This window comes from Lytechinus pictus, chromosome 8 (assembly GCF_037042905.1).
Source record: "Lytechinus pictus isolate F3 Inbred chromosome 8, Lp3.0, whole genome shotgun sequence".
NCBI lineage: Eukaryota > Metazoa > Echinodermata > Echinoidea > Temnopleuroida > Toxopneustidae > Lytechinus > Lytechinus pictus.
Genome location: NC_087252.1, coordinates 4,126,324 through 4,148,774, shown reverse-complemented (window position 1 = coordinate 4,148,774; position 22,451 = coordinate 4,126,324). Strand labels below are relative to the sequence as shown.

The 22,451-nt window shown below is 37.0% G+C and overlaps 2 protein-coding genes across 6 annotated transcripts in view; one reads left to right on the top strand and one right to left on the bottom strand.

Annotated features, from left to right (window-relative positions):
• The window catches only part of LOC129266439 (hemicentin-1-like), a 32,709-nt gene extending 27,211 nt beyond the window's left edge, over positions 1-5,498 (bottom strand). For 2 of the 5 annotated variants that reach the window (XR_010294370.1, XM_064103391.1), the window contains exons 1-3: positions 5,408-5,498; positions 897-999; positions 194-484 (exon numbers count right to left, since the gene is read on the bottom strand). Coding sequence is in view for 3 of the 5 variants with exons in the window: in XM_064103391.1 (XP_063959461.1) it covers positions 194-484; positions 897-960 (355 nt within the window). In the remaining 2 variants the exon portion in view is untranslated. The remainder of the gene's footprint in view (positions 1-193; positions 485-896; positions 1,000-5,407) is intronic. The other 3 variants (XR_010294371.1, XM_064103393.1, XM_064103394.1) reach the window with 2 other exon arrangements.
• Positions 5,499-9,920: 4,422 nt separating this feature from the next.
• On the top strand, positions 9,921-20,807 carry LOC129266440 (RNA-binding protein 7-like). The gene is made up of 3 exons (XM_064103390.1): positions 9,921-10,142; positions 14,839-15,307; positions 17,026-20,807. The coding sequence occupies exons 1-3, from the start codon at positions 10,056-10,058 to the stop codon at positions 17,514-17,516; spliced, it is 1,047 nt and encodes a 348-aa protein (XP_063959460.1). The 5' UTR covers positions 9,921-10,055; the 3' UTR covers positions 17,517-20,807.
• Positions 20,808-22,451: the final 1,644 nt, after the last annotated feature.

Genomic DNA, 22,451 nt, shown 5'->3' with positions numbered 1-22,451 from the left:
ACCTGAGTGAAGAAGCACTGAAATGAAATCAAGGTTGTGTCAAAAAGAAACCACTTGTTTGGAAAGACAACTTTCCACAAAGATTTATTCCTCACTGAAACATTCAAGGAACCTATTCATAAAGATAATCTGGTCCTTAAATACAGGTTCCGTAGTTGTCATAAGAGAATCAATAGGCCTACATTGTACTCACTTGCCAAAGCCAATGTAACTTCATCACTCTCGATCCTCTGTACTCCGCTCTGTACCCTACACCGATAGCTCCCTAGCAACTCCTGGGTCACCGTCTCGATGTACAAGGTACCGTTTGAGAACACAGCCACTCCTTCACTGCCACCAATCACCATCTGACTGCCCCGTACCCAGGAGTAGGTTGGTTCCTGGCTGCCGATGCTGGCCCTGGCAATGCAATGCCACCAGAGGGCCTGGTTTAAGAGCACGGCCTGATTACTTGGGGCTTGGGTGAATTGTAAAACGCCTTGAGCTAAAAAAGAAAAGAAATCAATCTATGAAGTACTTTTCTTGCAATGAAATTACCATTTTTCCTAACAAAACTAAGATCTGGAAAATAATTTTCTTTTAAGTCTTTTATCTTATATCTCAATCTGTTTTATCCAATGCAAGTAGTAGAGAAAAAGTCCATACATAATTTCATTCAAATACAGCATTCCTTCAAAATACAGCTACAAGCATTCAACGGTACAAGGGGATGCAATGGTTATAAAAGTGGGGGGGCTGACCATGCATAAATTAAACAAACAATCAGTATCTCTATGTTTTTGTACACTTTTTTGAAAAAAATGGGGGGGGGGCTGAAGGTTTCAGCCTCCACCCCTTCCGCAGCCCCTGGGTATTGAATTTCTTGTGGAAAATGAATAAACTCTTGCTTTAATTACCTTGTCTGTCGTTTACGATGAGTATGATTACCAATACCAGTTCTGAAGCAATGTAGAGCCCCATGCCAAATCACAAAGATTGATCAAGCCTTGAACTTAAAACCTGGGAAAGAACAGGAAAAGAAATACAAAGACTGTCAAAACCCTAGGCATTCAGTTTCACTTTTCAAATTCGAGAAGTTGATGGCAAATTTCTGTATCAGTGTTATAACCCAGGTCAAGGACTTCTCTTTCCGTTAACTTAAAAAATAAAAAAAAAGCTGAACAGTATTTGGAAGTTTTCACTTGCAAATTAGTTTGAAATGGGTCATACTTTTGTGTCTACATGTATGATATCTATAAAAATTGGACATTGGAGTTTTCCTTCTATTGACATTTGGATGATTTGCCAATGTGAAGTACTTTGCATTTACCGCTATTGAAAGGAAAAAATGCCATTTCTCTGACCATACATGTAATATCCAAGACAGTCCTCTTGAAAATTGTTGATCTTTGATAAGTCACTCACTACATTGAAAAGTTTAGTGTGCTGACTTTTTTAGCACGACAAGCTATGTTTGAACAAAGAGTGACCGCAAAACATGGCAATACATTTCAAAATTTTATGAACTATTCTCAGATCGAAGTTGAAAATAAACAGGGTCCCGTAACACAAAGGTTAGCTTTGATCGTACGATTGATCGTACATGTACATTGTAGTCAATGGAATTAATCGTAGAAAAATGTTCTACGATCAGTTTTGTGTTACGGGCCTCAGATGTTGCAATTAAAAAGACGAATAGGGTCTTGGCCTAGACTAGTCGAAATCCAACAAACATTTAGATCTAGGCCTTCTATGCACACTTCATTCTAAGAAAAAGATATTTTAGATTAAACCAGACCTAAATATTGCAGAATTTAACTAAAAAAATCAACATGTCAAATTCTACCAGCCACAATTTTTGACTCACTCGATCTATACCTGTTATAAGCTTAAAACCAGACAAGATTCAGTGGACCAAATCTATTGTTCTCTGGTTTTAGCAGGTAGATCTAATAATAGTGATTTAAAGAATTGTGTCTAGGCCTAGTAGGGTATCAGGCAGGTTTTTTTACAAACAATAGAAGATCTCTATTGTTTGTACACATAGTTCCTCAAACCTGCCTGATACACTTTTTAAAAGTTACAAATTTTCAAATGTCATGAATTTTGAACTTTTTAAATTTAATTGAAACATTAACATGTTAAGCTTTTAAATGTTGTAGATCTCGGAAGAACAAGAAGGAGAAGCTAGGAGAAGGAGAAGGAGAAGGAAAAGGAGGAGAAGAAGAAGAAGAAGGCCCTATGTTTATGTATTAAGTTCGGATAAAACAGGGAAGTGAAGTTGCGCGACAGCTGAAGTCACTGTTTTTTCCCCCAGTTTATTTTTCCCCATTTTGGTGCATTTCAGGCAAAAACAGAATAATAATCTTTATTTTGATAGTTCTTTTTATATATTTTTATGAAATAAAGAAAAAAATCTATGTGCCCCGTCGGGGAGATTTTGCGTTGTTAACCACCAAATGGTGGCTGCACGATAGCGAGCCGTCTGTGTACGAGGCAGCGAAAAAAATACACGGGGGCGCTGCGCGATATCGCTCCCGTAAGCTTTGAAATCGTGCTCGCAAACCCATTAGAGAGCGATCGAGGGAAAAAAATCGCTCCTTAAAAAAAAACTGGCTCGTACGTCCGCTTTCTTCCCTTGTGCAGTGTACATAGAGGTGGGTAACGACCGCGCGCGTTGTATTGCGCTATATGCAATACAATGCAATCGCCGTACTCTAGTCTAACGTCAGCTTCATGTGGCGCCATATTGGCAGTTCGGGACCTGCGCATGCTGCTGCTGCGAACCGGCTTTAGCTCAAACGCCATTTATCCTTAGTACCAAAGTAATTACTGTTGGTAAGAACCCTGTCCAATCTTTGCAAAAGTTTCGATGAATTACCATTTACCTTTAGCCTTTACCTATCATTGGGTTTAGTACAACCCCACCTCCTACATCTCGCGCAAATCGTACCCTAAACACGTAGTCGGTAGTGTTGACTATGGCGCAAAAAGTACATCCTTTATAAAAACATTTTAGTCTAATTTTCTAAAGGTAAAACCGACGACCGACGTCCGTGACATAACAATAAAAATATCGCTATACTTGTTTAGGGGGTCAATTTCGGGAATACTTAGCAAGAGTATTGTTTTGTTGCCAATAATTGTTAAGGGTAGGGCTTCACACGCCAATACTTGTTAAGGGGTGCATTTTCAGAATATGGAAAATACGTGTTTAGGGTGCTTTTCGAGACCCCATGGTCGCGCATGGTATCCACTCGTCAATGGGAGTGGGCCCCCCCCCCCCCCCCCGGGCTTTCCATACAGTTGCAATTCAATTTTCATTAGTAGCTTAGAATAATTTTTGTATTGACCAGAGCGCTCAAAAACTTGAATTTGGGGCATATTTTTGTGTACGCCCTCTATTGGTGGAAAGTAATATGGCAAGAAAATTTTCATTTTTCAAGCTCTATTTTTAATAAAGAAAAAATAATTTAAAGAATCAAATTTACTTAAGAGCCAAGTTATGATTATGTAATGAAAAGCTGTACTACTGTCTTTTTACTGAGTACTGTAGAGTGTAGTCAGTAGTCAGTAGAGGCGCACGGCCAATATTGGAGACTATCTCCAATGTGGGAGATTATCTCCAATATCAGAGACTTTTGTAAAGAATTTTGGTATCCAATTTTAGAGACAGTCTCCAGTTTTGGAGTCAAATTTCCTTTGTTTACATTTGCTGCAAAAGGATTACCTTGGCGGCAAATAAAAATGTGATAAGCAGATTCCTCATGAAAAATTACCCCTTTTCACCGTCTACTTTAAAAATTCACCGTCTACTTTAAAAATTCACCGTCTACTTTTGTTTTGATAAGGATTTTTGTTGTCAATCACACACAAAACAAATGGGCTTCTGACCCCAATAGGGCCGTCTGCACCATCCCGAGTTTTCAAATTAGCGCGCTATTTCTGATCCTGCAAATTATCCCGATCTGAAAAATCTCGAGATAGTTTGCAGTGGAGACGCAATTATCGCGCTAGTTCGTAGGATTAATCTCGAGATTGCAATCCCAAGTCAACTCGGGTTTATTTGCAAAATAGCGCGCTATTTTACGAATTATCCCGCTAATTCGTAGGTGCAGACGCACTCGAGATTGGACTCGGGGTAATTTATTCATGACGTCAGTCCATAATGCAATTCGCGTTCCACTTCCGCCTTGGTCAAAACATAAACACGTGCGAAAGTCAACTTTATACATGCGAATAGATATTATCGCGAATAGCGTTCATCAATTGCCTAATGTGAATGGATTTTGGGAGAGACCAGACCGAAGGGGGAGGCGCTCAATATCGACGATGGTCATATTCAATAACAACACTGACAGCAGTGTCGTCTTATTCCTTCGCAAAATGTGAGCAAATAGCATTTCTTTCCTCCTTCTCTCCCTCTCTCTCTCTCTCTGTCGTTGCCTCCTACTCCGCCATCATATTTAACGAAGAATACATCACTTCTTCACTCGCTGAGCTGAGAGGATTGTTGCATAACACCGGTCGAATACGGCGAAAGTGCTAGTGAAAGGAGTACATTGCTTGCATATCGCGGGAAGTTATTCAAAAGCGCGGGCCGTTGAAACTCCAAGATCCGAAAGTGCGCATGCTCGGAATATCGGGCTTGTTGCCTCGCTCGAGCAGGAATCGCTCTTCTTGCGATGGTGGAGACGGGGTTTCTTGAATCTCGAGATCAATCGCGAAGTGGGCCGATCGGGCTAAAATCTCGAGATTGAGCAAACTTGGGATGGTGCAGCACCGCCTAGCCCTAGTGAGACAAAATTTTGGGTGGAAAAAATCATGCTTTTGTTGGTGTTGTTTCTTTTGTCCTTTTGCAAAGCAAGTCTCCAATGTGGGAGATTTTCTCCCCTATTGTATTGGAGAGAGTCTCCCATATTGGTCGTGCACCTCTACTCACTGGTATAGTGCCGTGGTAGTGGAAACTGACACTGACTTAACCAGTGGCAGTGTAAAAAAATCAAGCATTTGTCCAAAATAAAAAATAATCCAAACATTGTCAACCTTATTTTGCCACACATAGAGATGTAACTGAGAACAAGGTTATATCATAACCTTGTTCATTGAATGAGAGGCTTGAGGCTGAGCAGCTGTGGGGCGAGTCTCAAGACAGGCCCCAGCCCCAGGGCCAGGCTACGCTGCGCCTACGCCTAGGGCGATTCCAACCCGCTCTCGCTGGCCGCTGCATCGCTCCATCTCGATCTCCAGCGGGGCAGGGACCAGGCATTTCATTTGCTTGACCTTATTTCGTGAGGCACAAAAAAGTGTAACGATACCGTCATGACCGTACTACTAGCAACACATTATCTAAATATATACAGGTACACCACACACATTATAAGCTATAAGGAAATACATAATATTAGTATCTTGAAAACATTTTTACCCGAACCTGCCTACGCCGCTCATCATATTTCGCTGCTACGGACGCTACATCCACTGAATATAAACAGAAAATTCATCGCAAAATTTAGTATGATATTTCTGCAGTGCCAATTTGATACTACCGGTATACATTTCAGTAATATAGTTTCTATTTTACGTTGAAATTTTAATTTTATCATAAAAAAATATATTTTTTAATTAATATATTTATTTCAAGCTCTTTTGATTAGCTATAAAATACATTGATATGACTGTTTGCAAATAATCAATATTGCTATTGTTAATTAGGTAATCGAGTGCAAAAAAATGTGCTCCTATTTTCGGTTAATTTACTATGGAACGCCAAATGCCACCTTCACGATTCTTATGAAACCATCTATGATAGAGTAATCCACCTCTATGCTTTAATTTAAGTTTTGTAAAAATATTGCATGGTTAAAAGTAAAACTCAAATATCACCAAGTCAACAAATGAGCAATTATGAGCTAAAATCTCTCACACAAGTTCCTTCACTTTTTCAAATCTCATAAATTTCATTCAGTTCCAAAATATGATGTATATTTTTAATCTTACAACAAAAAGGAAAAAAATGCATTTTTGTAACAAAAGAACCTAATTGGGAACAAAAGCTGAAATATTTTTTCTTGTTTGACGAAAATTAGATACGTATACCTCGTAAAGAAATTACAGCTTCGGCTCATATAGTTTTAGTAAGGCCTACTCTGACGAGAAATTAAACTAATAAAATTGAAACCTCAAAGTGCTTAAAATTCTATGCTTTCTGGTCGGATTTATTATTTTGTTTAAACAAGTGGTAGTAAGCCCTACAATATACTCATGGACATTTTTTTTATGAACTCACAAAATAGTGATCTTCGATGGCACTTTTTTCCACGTGATTATGAAATAACATGATTCAACATGCATTTAAGGCACCAGTCCCTGGCGGGGGGGGGGGTGCATTTTCAAAAAAAGTTCACATTGGCGCCAGAATTAGGCACGTCGTGCCCCCAGGGGTATATACAAAATCCTGGATACGCGCCTGATTTGGGATTGAAGACACTGATTTTTTTTTTCTTTTCTATAGTAGCTTCTTAAATCATTAGTGCCCGAAATAAACTCAAGATCAAGTCCACCCCCGAAAAATGTTGATATGAATAAATAGAGAAAAATCAAACAAACATAACGCTGATAATTTCATCAAAATCGGATGTATAAAATTAAAGACTGTAACAGGTCAAAATGAAATGTTTAATGGAAATTCATATATTTTCATTACTCTTAATTATTTTGTCTGTAAGTTTTAGATGCCTTCACAGGAAGTGCACAGGAAGTAGTAGAAAGTAGAAATATTTAACAATCTTCATGCTTTTGAAGAAGTATGATTCACACTCTTTCTGGGTAAGAGTGATGCTGAATGGTCTTTGGGTCAAAACATCACATTCCAGAGCTATGAACTTGTATGACGTAGATAATTATGGTCAAGGCTTAGCATCTGTGAATGGAGAGTGATAACTGCATAAAAAGGAGAGAGGATTTTGCTCCAATTCACTCCTACACTGCACCCCATTCATGGGGCAGGCAGAGAGGCTTCTTCATTTCGGGTCAGAATTAAAGGTAAGATAGTTATCTTTTTTGTCAATTCTGTTAGTTTTGAATAATAGTTTATAAAGTTAATTCGCAATGTACTTTCTATTGTTTTAAATAATACGCTAGGTTATATTAAAGAGCTATCTTTGCTAGCATAGCATGTTATCTGTCTTATTTTAAAGGGGTTTGTAAATTGAATAATTCATTAGTTATGCATCTGTCTTTGTTACTTCAGATTATTTTTATGTCATTTTGTTATATTTTGTATAATTACTTGTACGTATATACTTGATTGTAGTATGTAGTTATAAAACAGAATGTGTTCGGTTCTAATCTTATAGTGAAACAATTTAGTAAAATGATCTTTAGAGTGAAAGATTTTGGTTAAATTGATTTTGGTTATTGAATTGTTAATTCAATGTTTCAGTTTTGTGTCTTCGGAGTTAAGGGTCACGATGATTGCTTACTAAGTGTAATAATTGTTATTTTCCTTTTAAAGGTATTTAACATGACATTCGTGTAGCGGGTGAGGCTCTCACCAGAGGAAATATGGTCCTCTAGGCCAGATTGCCAGGGTGAGTGGTTATCGTTTATTAACCACTGTATTTCAATGTTATTTTGTTGGCATATTTTAATTGTTGTTTGGTAAACTTCACTTAATGGATGTATTTCATTTATTTGTTGAAAGAGTTATCCATAACGATGGAGGAACTGAATTTGTGATTAGATGAGTTGAATTCAGGCAATATTGAATAGGTTTTAATGAATGGATATAGACAACATTTTTATCATTTATTATTAAGAGTCTACTTGACGTCATATTGATGAATGTTTACCTTAGAGTTACAAGCAAATATGTGTATATTTCTATTTTGTGCATTTTTTCAAACATATCATAATTCTATTTAATTGTTTTGTTCTTATTGGTTTTTGCAGGTTTTTTCTATCTTTTGTTCTTGTATTTGGAATTTTGTATGTAACGATCCATCGATATTAAACGAACCGAAACACAAGGAATGGTGTCGTGTGTCATCTTTCTACATCAGTTTCCGCGTGTTACATGACGTTAAGGCATTTTGAAGTTTCGCTTATTTTTCACTAAACAGTGATGTGCACAACTCAGTGACATGCATGGATCAGTCGATTGATGATGAAAATCACTCACTATTTATTTAGATTTTTATTGTTTGAATTATACAATATTTCTTTTTGTTACAGATTTGACCATAGGGACCAACCTGACTGTACCATACAATGCTAACTCCATATGTTCAGGGAGTAATTAATTGTTATTTTCCTTGACAATGAGGAGAAAATTAGAATATTTCATATAATAAATAACAAAATAAATAGTGAGTGGATGACGTCATCAGTCCCCTTAATTTGCATATCGACCAGGATGTGCACATAACGGTTTGATGAGATTAAGCGAAACTTTAAAATGTCATAACTTTCTTATTTTAAATCCAATTTTGATTAAATTTTCAGTGTTATATGCTTGTTGGATTTTTCTCTTTTTATTCAAATCATTTTTTTGTGGGGTGGACTTGTCCTTTAAGGAGTGAAAACCACTGTTTTTCTAATTTTTTCTTTAAAAACCAGCACTCACTCGATCTTCAAAGATCGTTCCCAGTCTCCTGTCACAATATAATGAGCACTCAAAGTGGGATATGAAAAATTATGAAGAAAAAAAAAGTTGAACCTAACAATGTATTTTAAGATCTTCAAAAAGAACTCCTAATTAGCTTCAAAGTTTATTAACACCCACGTATATAGGCTTACTTTATTTAAAACAGAAACACATGATCGAGTGAGAGCTTGAACAAAATGAAGGAGAAAACAAAGTTTGTTCTGCGGGGTTTACTGAAGCATGCTGTGATGTGATGTAATCTCAGAGAAACTTCCATGCAGTCCGCAAAACATGGTGTCAAACAGTTAATCTTGGTATCCAATTGTCTTTCATTCAACTTTACAACTTCAAAATTTTAACAGAAAGTATATTGAAGAAACGACTTATTCTTTCAGATATAATTTTCCCCTTTAAAGACTGAATGATTATATTTGCTGTACAAAACCTTCCCCGGTTACTGAGGCCTATTGTTGGTTTGGGGTGTGGGTCACAATTTCCCTTTTCCCCCGGCTTTTCCCCAATTTATGTTTTAGTTTTCCCCTCTATCTCTCCCCCAATTTTTCCCCCAAATATTTCTGTCAGCCGGTTGGGACATAGGCTTCATCTCCCAACTTTCTTTAGTTTGATTTTTTTATGAAAATAGAAATGGTCGTCAGTATTAGATTTGTGTTTTAACACACACTGTGTTCTGCTTTAAAACTATTAATTGGAGGATCGGGCACTTTCTATTTTGTTATATATTTTGAAATAGGCCTAGTATTCAGAGATACTTTCATATTTCACACTTTTTCCTGTAATTTGCTTTGTTTTTTTCTTCGTTTTGGAAATTTTGGGGGTCCGATCGTTCGACTCCATATGGCCCCAAGGCTAAATTCTGCTTCAGCCTACGCGAGTGCAATATGGATTATTATAACAAATACGTAAAAATAAAAATAAACAAATTCCTTACACAATATCTTTGGTTTGACAGATTTTGTTACAGAATCGGCTGTTGCATTTAATCCCGGCATTTAATTGTGTTTTTTTTTTCGGTTGTATGGGTGTACAAAAAAAATGCATGGAAATTTGAGCAGAAAAAAAATCGCCTGGATAGACACTGGTCAAAGAATTATGACTTGCTCTATAAGGCGATATTGTCTTTGTTTTTCCACGGTTTTTAGCATACATGTACACACTAATTCTGACAGTCCTTTCTCGTTTTAAGTATATATATTTTTTAATACCATGCCTGTACTACCACCAGAGGAGATAGTACGATTGATGAACAGGCACTCAACTCAAGCCTACAGTAAGTAAGTACAGAAAAGTGAAATGAACACTTGGCGTCTCATAATATTTCTACTCCAGACTCGCGTTCGCAGAGTGTATTAATAATAGGTTTTTAATTTTGCTGCTGGTCTTTTTCTTTTTTGGCCTTGCCGATTTCAAAATGACTGAACAGGCTGATAGAACATTATGGGTTGGGAATCTTGATCCAAGGGTAACAGAAGAAATACTGTTTGAGCTGTTTTTACAGGTGAGTTACAACTTGAACGAGTTTTGCCTTTTGGGTGCCAAACCTACCGGTACATTACCGGTACCGCCTGCATATATATATATAATTCTTTTGCACATAATTTCAATAGGGATATCACAAGTTCGTGTGGCAGTCATTGGAATCATACAGGAGCATTATCCCCGATAATGCGAGTGCGAGGTTAGTCGTCTAACCTCGCCCAGGTAGATGTGTTTACGAATAGATCCAGAGAGTCAGACTCAGAGCCATGGCCTAGGATGGGTTGGAAATGGATTATCTGTAGGGGAGACCAGGGTTAGTTGGAACATGGGGTAAGTTGAAACATTGTAATTTTCTCTAACGTCTTTAAATAAATTTCTGCAATACTGCCCTCATTCCTCAATTTATTGTCATTATCAACAGCCATCCACCATATTACAGACAACACATATGCAACAAGCCTGGTGAAGTTAGAAACAAATTTTTGTTTTTTTACCTTCTGAGTAATTTTTTTCTTGTTCAGAAATGTTCGATTATCTCGGAGAAGTTTATAGATCAAGTTGGCCAGTTTGGGGTTATAATAGACACTTGTAGTTGTACCAAGCTACAAAATGAGGTTATTGATATGCCATGGTGAAGTCCCTTTTTTGTGCTGTAAGCTTATAAACGTCAAATGGGCCTCCGGGGTTAGTTGGAACAAAGTTGAAGGGGCTAGTTGGAACATGTTCCAACTTACCCCAAACATAATTATGAATAAAAACATTGGATTTGATGAAAAAAATATATAAAGTATTTCACACTCTTTTGAACATGTATTGTATACCATGCTTGTTTTGATTATCAGTTAGGTCTGAGTGTGCATTTAAGGCCTATTGTAGGCACCTAATGCAATATTAACCCTTATCAAAATGGGGGGGGGTGTCAATTTGAGCCCCCCCCCCCCTCGAGAAATTTCGTCACTACGCTGTCGCACAAAATTTTTTACTACACTGCTCACTGACTTTTTACTTCCAAGTCTTGCGCATCATTTGAGACCAAATTTGCAATGCCTGTGTGCGCGATTTCAAAATTACGCAACAAATTGTATGTGCATGTTCGGACCCAAAATTGTTCAAAAACGTGATTCCATGTACAAGGTCAATGCAAATTGTGTTTTTCAACCAAAAGTCATAAATGTATGATTAATTTTTTTACTTTTGCTGGTTCAAATAGATTAATTTTTCTCACCAAAAATTAGCATTCTACTAGCTTGATATATAGAGTTAAAGGTAAAAACTTTATAAAAAAAAACAAATTTAGGGAAAATTTTATATGCTTATATGCATAATTAATTATGAAAACAATATAAACAATTAATTTTTGTCTCATAAATTTGATGCAGAAGTACATGAAATTGCTGATAGTACACTTAATAATTGTATGTAAACTCAGATGCACCCAAATATTCAGAATTCTACTACACAGTCTGCTTGTGTGAGTGGCTGTATAAAAGGAAACATAAAGTTCAATGAACCCACACTTTAATATTTTGAACTTGAATAAGATAAAGCAAATAGGCTAAAACCATGTAATATTACAAATTAAGTAGTTTTAGTATAATTCTTAATTGACCATGCAGTGTTCCAACTTACCCCATACCATGTTCCAACTTACCCCGATATGGGGGTAAGTTGGAACGTTTGCGATGGTCTTGTTAAAGGTGGATTTTTTCAGTAACCATAATAGAGTTAAAATTTTTATGGGGTACATTTGAAGCCCTGCGATATATGCTTCAAGCTGATATACTGATTGTTTCTCGAGTAAAGTCTATTTGGATTTTACCGCTATTTTTGTCAAAAATGTTCCAACTAACCCCGGTCTCCCCTATCGTTCTGTCAGCAAATACTACGATTGGCACATCAAGCTAACTTGATTCTTGAAGTTGAACAGTTGAACTTAAGAGCACGTGTCGTGAGACGGTGAGTCGCTACGTGTGGAGCACTCACACAACTAAAAAAAGTCACAAGTATTGCGAGGTTAGTATTCTAACCTCGCACCATGAACCGCGTTTGGCAGTGGATTTCTAACTATTGGGTCGCGCGTGCTGCGACCCCACTTCTGGTGTCCACAACACACGACTTCTATCAATCTATGGCTTGATTTTTCTGTGCGCGGCGGCATGTAAGTTGAGTGCGTGTGGAGTGGCTCAACGAAGTGCAGTGTTGATATTTAATTATTTTGGAAGGAGTCCAAAGTAAGATAATGGGTACTACTACTAGGGTAGACAGCTGGCGCTGGCAGCCGTCTGTTTCGAGGAGTTTTTAAACATTTTTATTATTTTTTGTTTCTCCTCATACACAGATGAGACAGCTCGCGATCGTGCAGCCGCCAAGGCATTACATGTAGCATAATTAGAGGGTTAACGATGCAAAATCCCCCCGACGGAGCTCATTGATTTTTGTCTTTAATTTTATTTCATAAAAATATATAAGAACTGGTCCAAAATAAAGATTATTATTCCGTCATGTCCGTTTTTGCCTGAAATGCACCAAAACGGGAAAAAATAAACTTTAAAGGAAAAAAAACGGTGACTTACTTCGGCTGTCGTGCAACTCCCACTTCCCTGGTTTATCCGAACTTAATAAACATATATGACCATTGAGTCCCTGATCCCTGTACAGAACGAGTTAGAACTTCGGTCTCTGCAATCGGTGAGTGGAGCCAGTGTTTCAGAGTTCAGCGGAACAACCAATATAACAGAGACCGAAGCTTTTGTGAGTGGAGCCAACGGAGTTCAGCGGAACAACCAATATAACAGAGACCGAAGCTTTTGTGAGTGGAGCCAACGGAGTTTAGCGGAACAACCAATATAACAGAGACCGAAGCTTTTGGTCTAGATAATGGGTTAACTAACGTCTATAGATCTGCAAGGAGTTTATTCCAGTCGAGTATGGTTGATACAAAGAAAGAGTCCTGGAAGGCACAAGCTTTATGACGGATCTGTTTGAAATTTTTGGGTTGTGTCTGTTTGTTTTTTTTTTTTTTTTTTTTTTCATGTCATCATTTTAACCTATGCCAATGTAGGCCTATGTATTGCCATGATGGCACTCGGGGTCTGTCTCGTCAAGACCTTTCGGCCTTTTGCAGTCTCCCAAATTTCATTTTGTATTTATGTATATTTAATTGCTTTGTTACCAATCATGTATTTCTCTGATATTGTATCTTGTGTTTTTATTGAATGGAAATTGAATTGAATAATAATTGGGCAAGTCCAAGAATTTACGCGCATTACATATGGAACATTTCAGAGGCTTTAATGACCTGAAAAATAGTAAACAAATATATCAGGCTTTGAGAAAGTATAGTGGAATTATTTATCCGAGGTTGGTCTGGCAATTACTATTTTTCCCGAGGGGCGAAGCCCCGAGGGAAATATAGTAGTTTTGCCAGTCCAACCGAGGATTAATAATTCCCACTATGCTTTCGAATGAAACGCCTGGTATATTTGTTTTATATCCTACTTTTGATAATTTACAACCAAAATCTATGTGTTGAGCTTGCAAAGTCCGGTTACTTGAGTTGAATTACCTACTTTTCTCCGAGCCACCGCGCTCAGCGGAACGCAGATTAGTGCCTGCGCCGACGCATCGCTGGACTTGCCTGGGAGAGAGAGCGCACTGGCCGGTGCGCCCGAGAGTTTAGCTTGATATCCAGTTTTGCGAAATAATGACGTCAGACCTCGATATATCCAAAAATATATCAAGGTCTGACGTCACGCAACATCATAGTTGAAATATATTAGGTCACATGATGCTACTTAACCAATCACTATACAGGATTTACTCTATGTAGGATATAATGTTAAATGACTTTGATTTATACCTTTAATACCACAATGATGGTTGATATCTAGGAGAAGAATAATCATGTAAAAATGGTGACATCTGACCTTGACATTTTAGAAACAATTTGAGAATTCTCTTAAAGTATTTTATTTGACAACTTTTTTACTAAGTGTGGTAAAAGTCAAAATACTCTTGTATGTATATCTAAGGCAAGTTTCATGTCAAAAGGCAAAATCCTCAAATTACAGACTCTAATTAAACAATGGCATGTTACGTATGGGACATTATGTCCCCATAGAGAACGTACACAATTTTCCCCATAATTTTAGAAATTCATATATTTTCAAATTTAAAAATAACAAAAGAGGTTTTGTTTTCTTTTAAAATGTTCTATTAAGACATAAAATATGGCTGAAAAGGAAATTAGCCATTTCAATATTTTTTTTGTTTTTTTCATGGTTTTAATCTGAATTTTTAATGTATTTCTACTGTTTTTAATTTTTTAATATTTTTCCATTTTCATCAAGTTTTAGAATTCAATATTTCGACTTTCTTACCCCACCAAAGATAACTGCTTAAAATAGCATTCACATTTTGTCTTCTAGGGTGACCTTTCCTTGGACTAGCCCAAGAGGCGACACACTTTTTGTTCACTTTATCACCACTTCTTTCATTCGAATTGGTAATGCTGTAGATTGGAAATAATAGCTTAATATATTTGTAGGGAGAATTTTACTCTATTATATTATTTATGTATAAATACTACCATCCCAGAGTACCCCTTTAAATGCAATTCCGCTCTAGTAACTCAAATCAGTCTTTTTCCAAGAAGAGAGCATTTCATTATGATTGGGTGATATAAAAGATAACGACCCATGCATTTTTTTTTCTAGGCTGGCCCTCTCCAGGATGTCAACATTGCCAAGGACAAGGAAGGAAACCAGAAGAGTTTTGCCTTTGTGAAATTCAAGCACGATGTCTCAGTACCCTACTCAATGCAACTCATGGGGGGACTTTCACTCTTTAACCGTGCTCTTCGACTTCAGTTCCGCAGCGGCAGCAAGCACCAATCCACACCCCAGCACATGATCCCAGCCACGCCTCCAATGCAGAGTCCAGGATACCATGGCGGTGGTGGAGGTGGGAAGGGGCTGCTTGGGACTCCTCCGATGCAGGGCGGGGCAGGTGGTAGGCTGCCACCCCCCGTTCACCGGTCTGCTTCAGCGCCAGGTGGGATGGCTCGGATGGGGCAGGGCTTTCAAGGTGGGACTGTCCCGCTGATGGTAACGCATCTTTCTACAGGATCACCCATGGGACTTCCAGGCAACATGCAGTCTATGCAAGGAATAGGTCTCCCACCAGGTAATAATGCAGTCACACTCAAAGGCCCATATCCTGAACCGCATACATTCGTAATTCCGAAGCTTCGTTATTCCGAAGGTTCGGATATTCCGAAGGTTCGTTATTCCGAAGGTTCGTTAGTCCGAAAACGAAATGAGGTTCGTAATTCCGAAGGTTCGTTAGTCCGAAAACAAAGTGAGGTTCGTAATTCCGAAGGTTCGTTAATCCGAAAAAGAAATGAGGTTCGCAATTCCGAATGTTTGTTTGTCCGAAAACTAAATGATTAACTAACCTTATTTCGTTTTCGGACTAACGAACCTTCGGAACAATGATACTTATTTCATTTTCGGATAAACGAACCTTCGGAACAATGAACCTTATTTCGTTTTCGGATTAACGAACCTTCGGAACATCAAACCTTAATTCGTTTTCGGATTATCGAACCTTCGGAATAATGAACCTTCGGAATAACGCCACAAATGTTCGGATTAACGAACCCTTTTACGTTTTCGGATTAACGAACATCGAGGTATAGGCAATTTGCGTGTTTCGGAATTACGAACCTTCGGAATTACGAAGTGTAACCATCCTGAACTATGGTTTAATTCAATCTCTGGTTTAAAGTTGTGATTTGACTATGGATAGCCAATTGTAGAATAAAATCTCTTTATGTCAACGGTTCAATGTATTGGCTCATTTGGCTCTCAAATCATTCTTAACTGTCTGGCAAGGGGAAATAAAGATAGTTGTCTTCACCATTCGAGAACTAGAATCTTGACAACAGTGAACATACAATGTACCGTTAAGCAAAATTTTGACATTTCGGCTTCCCATAATTTTAGCACAGAGTTAGACCACGGTCTAAGTTAAACCAGACTTCAGAATACTGGTCATAGGCTAGTGTTCTGAAGTCTGGTTTACCTTTATAGGCCGTGGTCTAACTCTTTGCTAAAATTACGGGAAGCCAAAATGTCAAAATTTTGCCAACATTGTATTTTTCTTATGTTCATTGTGCTCTTTCATTATGCTATTATGACCAAAAAAAATAATTCATTTATTATTTCGAGACAGTTATAGATGGTCTCAGGAACAGATAAGCTGATATATCAAACCTGTATTTCACAATTGGCTATCCATAGTTAAACCACAGTTTAGACCAGAGTTTTGATTAAATTTGAGTGAAGAAAACGGTTTAAAGATTTAGGTCGATTAGTTTTAATGAAAGTGTTCAGTGTTATGAATCCGGCTGAGAACAGTGTGGTGTTGGCCAATTCCCAGTGTTTTGGTCATACAGTATGCATTTTTTGGTAGGATTTTGTGGGAATGCTTATGAACATAATTATTGAGATTTTAAGTTAGGTGTCCAGTGCTGGTGTTGTTTGCTCTCAACACCTTACACTAAAACTAACACCCATCACTGTTCTTGTTAATACACAATTCAGTTCTTGCAATTTTGCACTAAACAGGTGTATCACATCCACCAGTCTTTACCTCAATTTAGTATAGAGAATAAGATTATTTATTTGATGAATTTGGGATCAGATTAGAAAGACTCAATATAAACAAAATGTGAACAAAAATTTAATTCAAAATATTGCCCCAAAATTCTAATTATATACAGGTATGTTGTTAGTTTTATCTTTGAACTTTTGATGTTTTCATTATGTTTGATTGATAATATTGTTCAATCATTACAAAGAAATGTCTAATGTAGCCTGTTGGTATTGCTTGTATTTCAGGAACACCATTTTCTCAAGGAGCTGCGATGCAAGGCTTACCATTATCAAACAGAAAAGATCAAAGCCCTTCACACCAACCATCCTCACCTCAAAATAACTACGATACGCCTGACAGAAGAGCTTCTGATAACCGTGGCCCTCCACCCCGTAACCCAGACCGATATGCAGACAACAACCAAGGAAGGTCCGATAGGGATTACAGTCCACGTTTTGATAACGATGGAAGTCGCGATTTCAATCGGCAGCGGAGTTATGGACGCGATGAGGGCTCTGATTATCGTGGAAGGGACAGTTCGTTGGACCAAAGATCCAGAGATAGGGGACGGTACTCCGAGGATTGTAGGGTGTCCGATCTGGATGGACGCAGAGGTGGAAGTTATGACCAGGACAGACAGGGAAGGAATCGAGATCGGTCAAGCGGAAGGAACGATTCCAGGAGAGGTTATGATGATGGACATTCCTACCGAAGGAATTATCATTCAGGGAGATAACTCTTGCCCTTTTTTAAACATTTTTAGACATTTGCCTGACGTTAGCCTGAATTCTCAAAGGTGTAACTGTATCCATGGTTTGAAAACATGGTTTTATGCAGATTTCATGCATTTATCATGCTAAAGTCAGTGCATGTATTGACAAAGCGTCCAATATGCACATTTTTATCACAGTGCGGTAAATTGACAGTTGTTGCTACGATTACAGCATTAATAAACCAACTGTTTTGTCTAGATAAGTGATTCCATGTTTTATATCAGTGTACATATAAATTTGGCTGACTTAACCTTAGTCACAGGCATGCATTTAGCATGCTGTGATGAAAATAAACGTTCATCTCATTATACATGTATGTACTGAATTCAGCACAATACATGCATGAAATCTGCATAACCCATGCATGGTTTTCAAACCACTGATTCAAAACCACATTTATGAATCTTGGGGGTGTTTCACAAAGATTTAAGTATGACTTAGAGTCGCATTTAAATGCCTAGTTGCGTTTGGGGTATAAAAGACATGACCAAATTGGTCAGATCATGCCATGAGGACGCGCACTACTGCCATTGACCAATATGATTGCGCGTTTCATGTAGTGTACACGTCGGCATTAAACTGCAACTCTTAAGTCTTACTTAAATCTTTGTGAAACACCCCCTGGACTGTTTTATTTCATCTTGTAAATGATGAGGTCAGCTTTTTAATAAGTACTATAGAATACCAAGTCTTATTGAAAAATAAGTAAAAGTCAACTTAACAAGCCAGAAAATATGAACCAAAAGCAAGTTGTACAGTGTTAGCAAGTTACACATTGATTTCATCATCGGCTGTGACTTGAAGCAGGTTTGGTCTTTACTCTGAACACAAGGCTGGCAGCAAAAGAGGATTCTGATTAGTATTCCTAGCATTGTACTGAATTTCAAATCAAATAATTTTACTTCATGAAACTTTATGCTAAAACGCTGGTTGTTCAAAATCATGCTGTAGTTGGATCATTAAAGGGATGGTCCAGGCTGGGAATATTTATATCTCAATAAATAGAGTAAAATTCACAGAGCGAAATGCTGAAAATTTGATAAAAATCGGATAACAAGTAACAAAGTTATTAAATTTTAAAGATTTGCATTATTCCGGTGAAACAGTTCTAGGTATGTCTTTATGAATATTCATTAGGTGGGCTGATGATGTCATATCCCCACTTGTTCTTTTGTATTTTATTATATGAAATTAGGTTTATTCAAAATTGTTCTACCCAGAATTAAATCAATTTGATTGACAACTCATTAAGTGTATTAGTTATTTATTGCCACAACATATTTCATCATAATGAAGACACATCATTTACCCATGTATGAAAAAATCAATCATTTATGACTTCATGTAATAACATGTAAGAAAAAGGAAAGTGGGGATGAGACATCATCAGCCCACCTAATGAATATTTGGGATGATGTGCATATAACTGTTTTCACAAAATATTGATGAACTTTGAAATTCAATAACTTCGTTATTTGTTATCCGATATTGATGAATTTTCAGCAATTTGCTCTGTGAATTTTACTCTATTTATTTAGATATAAATATTTTCAGCCCAAACCATCCCTTTAAATGTGCAACAGGATTTACCAAAACACAGTGTTTATCAGCCTTTTTACCCAAATGTCCACCCTGGCTTTCATAAACCTTCCGAGGACCATAATCTTTTTAAATTCCTTTAGAAGCTGCGCACCTAACACAATCAAAATCAGACAAAATGGCCACTAAAATTGGAATATGACAAAACAAAATGTATGTGGTGAAGTAACTGCACCACATCCATCATAAAATCTGAACAGGTGATCAGTATAAACCTTTCATGTGATTGAACATTATTCCAACCGTCACAAAAAATGCAGTGAATTCCGACAGCTGACGTTACAAGCTGAAAATGTTACCTGAGCCGTATATAGTACAGACTGCTGACGGATGCATGCACAGAGCTTTAATCACATGCATAGTGATGTAGAAGTTCCATTGTTTGCTGATCACCTTTATCAGATTTTGTCAATTTCATGTCACATTTGGGATTCCCATTTGTTAATTCATTTGACCATATCTCTTACATTTAATACCTATGCTGGATATAAACCAGATATATACAACCTTCAGAGATTTGGTGATACTATGTACTTTGGGGACTGCGTCCCTCAAGAAAATAGTTGTATTAGCATCTCTGAGTCTGAGGGAACCATAGCTCTTACCACCTCTGGCAGCTCTACATTCTTCTCTAATATTGCCTACATGCTAATAATTTTAACCATGATTTTAAAGTTTATTTGATTTGTCTGCCGACTTTGGATTCTATTCACATACATGTACATCTTTCCTTGATAAGAATGCCAATTGGGTGAGAAAGATGAGGCTTATTTCCAATCAGCTTCCAGGAACCAAGTTATTCTTATATCAGTGCCCATCTTCAAATAATTCAAGATAATGTTAAATCTAGAATGTTTTTTTCTCAATTGATTACAAATAATTTCATTAATTGCTGGAATATGAAGTCACCCATTCTTTCATGGTTTTCCTGAACTACGTCTACTCTTACACAATCTTAGGGAGTTTAAATGTCAAAAATTATCTGAACATATATGTTTTACTCATATTAGATGATATGGGTGAGTGTTTCACAGGGAGTTAAGTATGATTTGAAGTCACACCTTAATTTTCAGTTGCATGCTGTGTAAAATGCATCACTACATTATGAAGTCATTCATGCCAAGAGGACTAGCGCTTCTGCGTATTAATCAATAAAATGGTGTGTTGATATTATGTGCTTGCCAGCATTAAGCATTACTTTTAAGTCGCACTTAACTCCTGGTGAAACACCCCAGGTGGGTGTTACATAAAGCTGTAGTAATGTTAAGAGCGACTGGTGACCATTTCTTTGCGCTAGCTAATCACTAATGAACATTAAATGGTGTACATGTATATCATTTACATGTACCACAAGAAAGGACCACCAGTCATTCTTAAAGACACTCTTAACTTACCAAAAGCTTATGAAATATATGAGCCCAATATTGAATTTTGAGTGTCATATTATCAATCGGTTGTACCACATCTTTGTGTATTACTCAGCTTCCATATTGAGAGAAATTGAGACAGAGAAACAGATAAATATATCCTCTCAATACCTTCATACATATATTTCTGTTGATCATACTCATAACTTTTTAGTATCCCATGCAAAGATTGTAAAAACACATATTTTTTTATAAATGTGACATTCGTAATAAACTGAAAATTCTTAATAGTGTTGACATGTTTCATAGTTTGTAAGATGTTAATGTTTTAAGAAATTGGAAGAGAGTTGGTCATGAATATGTGAAATTAATACAATAAAGAAAATACAAATTGGCACATTGATGCTAGCTTCACATTAGCTCATGTAAATCAAACATTGTGATCCCCTCCCCCATCCCAAAGGGGAAAAAAACATCAAATTTCAGGCCAACATAAACCATACTGTACAGTCATTGTGTATGTCATTTCAAGAACGTTAATTTTCATGGACATTACTAAATGTCCCATCATCTGAATCAGAAAAAAATGCTTGTTCAGACATGGAATGAAAATAAAACCTCAGCAGAAGTTGTGAACAAATTTGATGGAATAATAGAATTTTAAAAAGATATTACTTGAGAAGAAGACCAATTTTTTTGCATGACTTGAAAAAAAATGCAAATCTGTCAAATTCATTGTGAAATACTTGAGCAAAATAAGTTTTAATCATATATTCATGGACAAATTAGTATGTTGTCACGATGTAATAAATCATGAATATGTGCAACTTTCCTTGAAGCAGATAATGTGCATTTTAACACAAGAGGGATGATTTGTCTTGTGTTATGCGTGAATGCTGCCAAAATGTTGCCAAGCTGCAACTTTATATTGCTCCACGTCTGAACAGTTGCATAAAGCTTAGTGATTGATCTGACTTTTACGATTGATCATACACAATAGTCAATGCAATCAATCATAGAAATCAGCCCCAAGACCAGTGACTAAGCTTTATGTTACTGGGTACTGTTCCTGGGTAATATAAGATCTAAATTCAACTCTCTGTGTAAGGGTCCCTTGGTCTATCGGTGTGGGGGATCCAGGATTTAAAAAATAAAAGGGACACAGAGCAAGTTTGAAAATAGAGGGGGTGCAGTCTGCAGTATTCAATTCTTTTTTTAGATCAATTTTAAAGTTTAATGGGTGATTCAGAATACAGATGGGGCACGCATCCCTTATGCCCTTGTCTGAATCCACAATTGCTCAGGGGCCGCGGAACAGTTTTCAAGTGGGAGGGCTGAGCCAATAGTGGGGGGGGGGGGGGCTGACCATGCAGAAAATCACAATCATATGGTCATTTTTACATTTTTGTACATGGTTTTGGAAAAAAGTGGTGGGCTGAAGCCCCCAGCCCCCCCCCCCCCCCTGCTTCCGCGGCCCCTGTTGCTTACTTATTACTTATTTTGCAAGATTGTTATAAGAGATTCATTACTAGTAAGCCCATTTACTGATTACATGATTTTTAATTATATTTTATTGTCTTTAAATTACTAATTTAAAAGGAAACATAAAAATATCAAATTAAAGTGATTATTTTTGTTTGAATTTAGGTTTATTTATATCATGATTGAAAAGTATTGATTGTTCATAATTTTATAAAATATTATTACTTTGATCTTTCATTGAAAAACAAGTGAATATGCAAACTATATTGGACATACTAGTTGTAAATTTTCAATGATATTCCTCCTCCACACCGGTCATTTTCTTTAGCAGTATATCAGGCACTGACTTTTATAGCTTGTAGATCTAAGGATTGTTCTGCAGTCAATGGTTCTGAGCTTTCAGGCCCTCTGGTTTCTCCAACATCAGAAGTAGTTTCTGCTCTCACAGTA

Excerpts from the sequence above, each read along its gene's own strand:
- LOC129266440 (XM_064103390.1), top strand. The coding sequence starts at position 10,056 with ATGACTGAACAGGCTGATAGAACATTATGGGTTGGGAATCTTGATCCA. Across the intron at positions 10,143-14,838 it reads TGTTTGAGCTGTTTTTACAG|GCTGGCCCTCTCCAGGATGT; the intron begins GTGAGTTACAAC and ends TTTTTTTTCTAG. Across the intron at positions 15,308-17,025 it reads AGGAATAGGTCTCCCACCAG|GAACACCATTTTCTCAAGGA; the intron begins GTAATAATGCAG and ends CTTGTATTTCAG.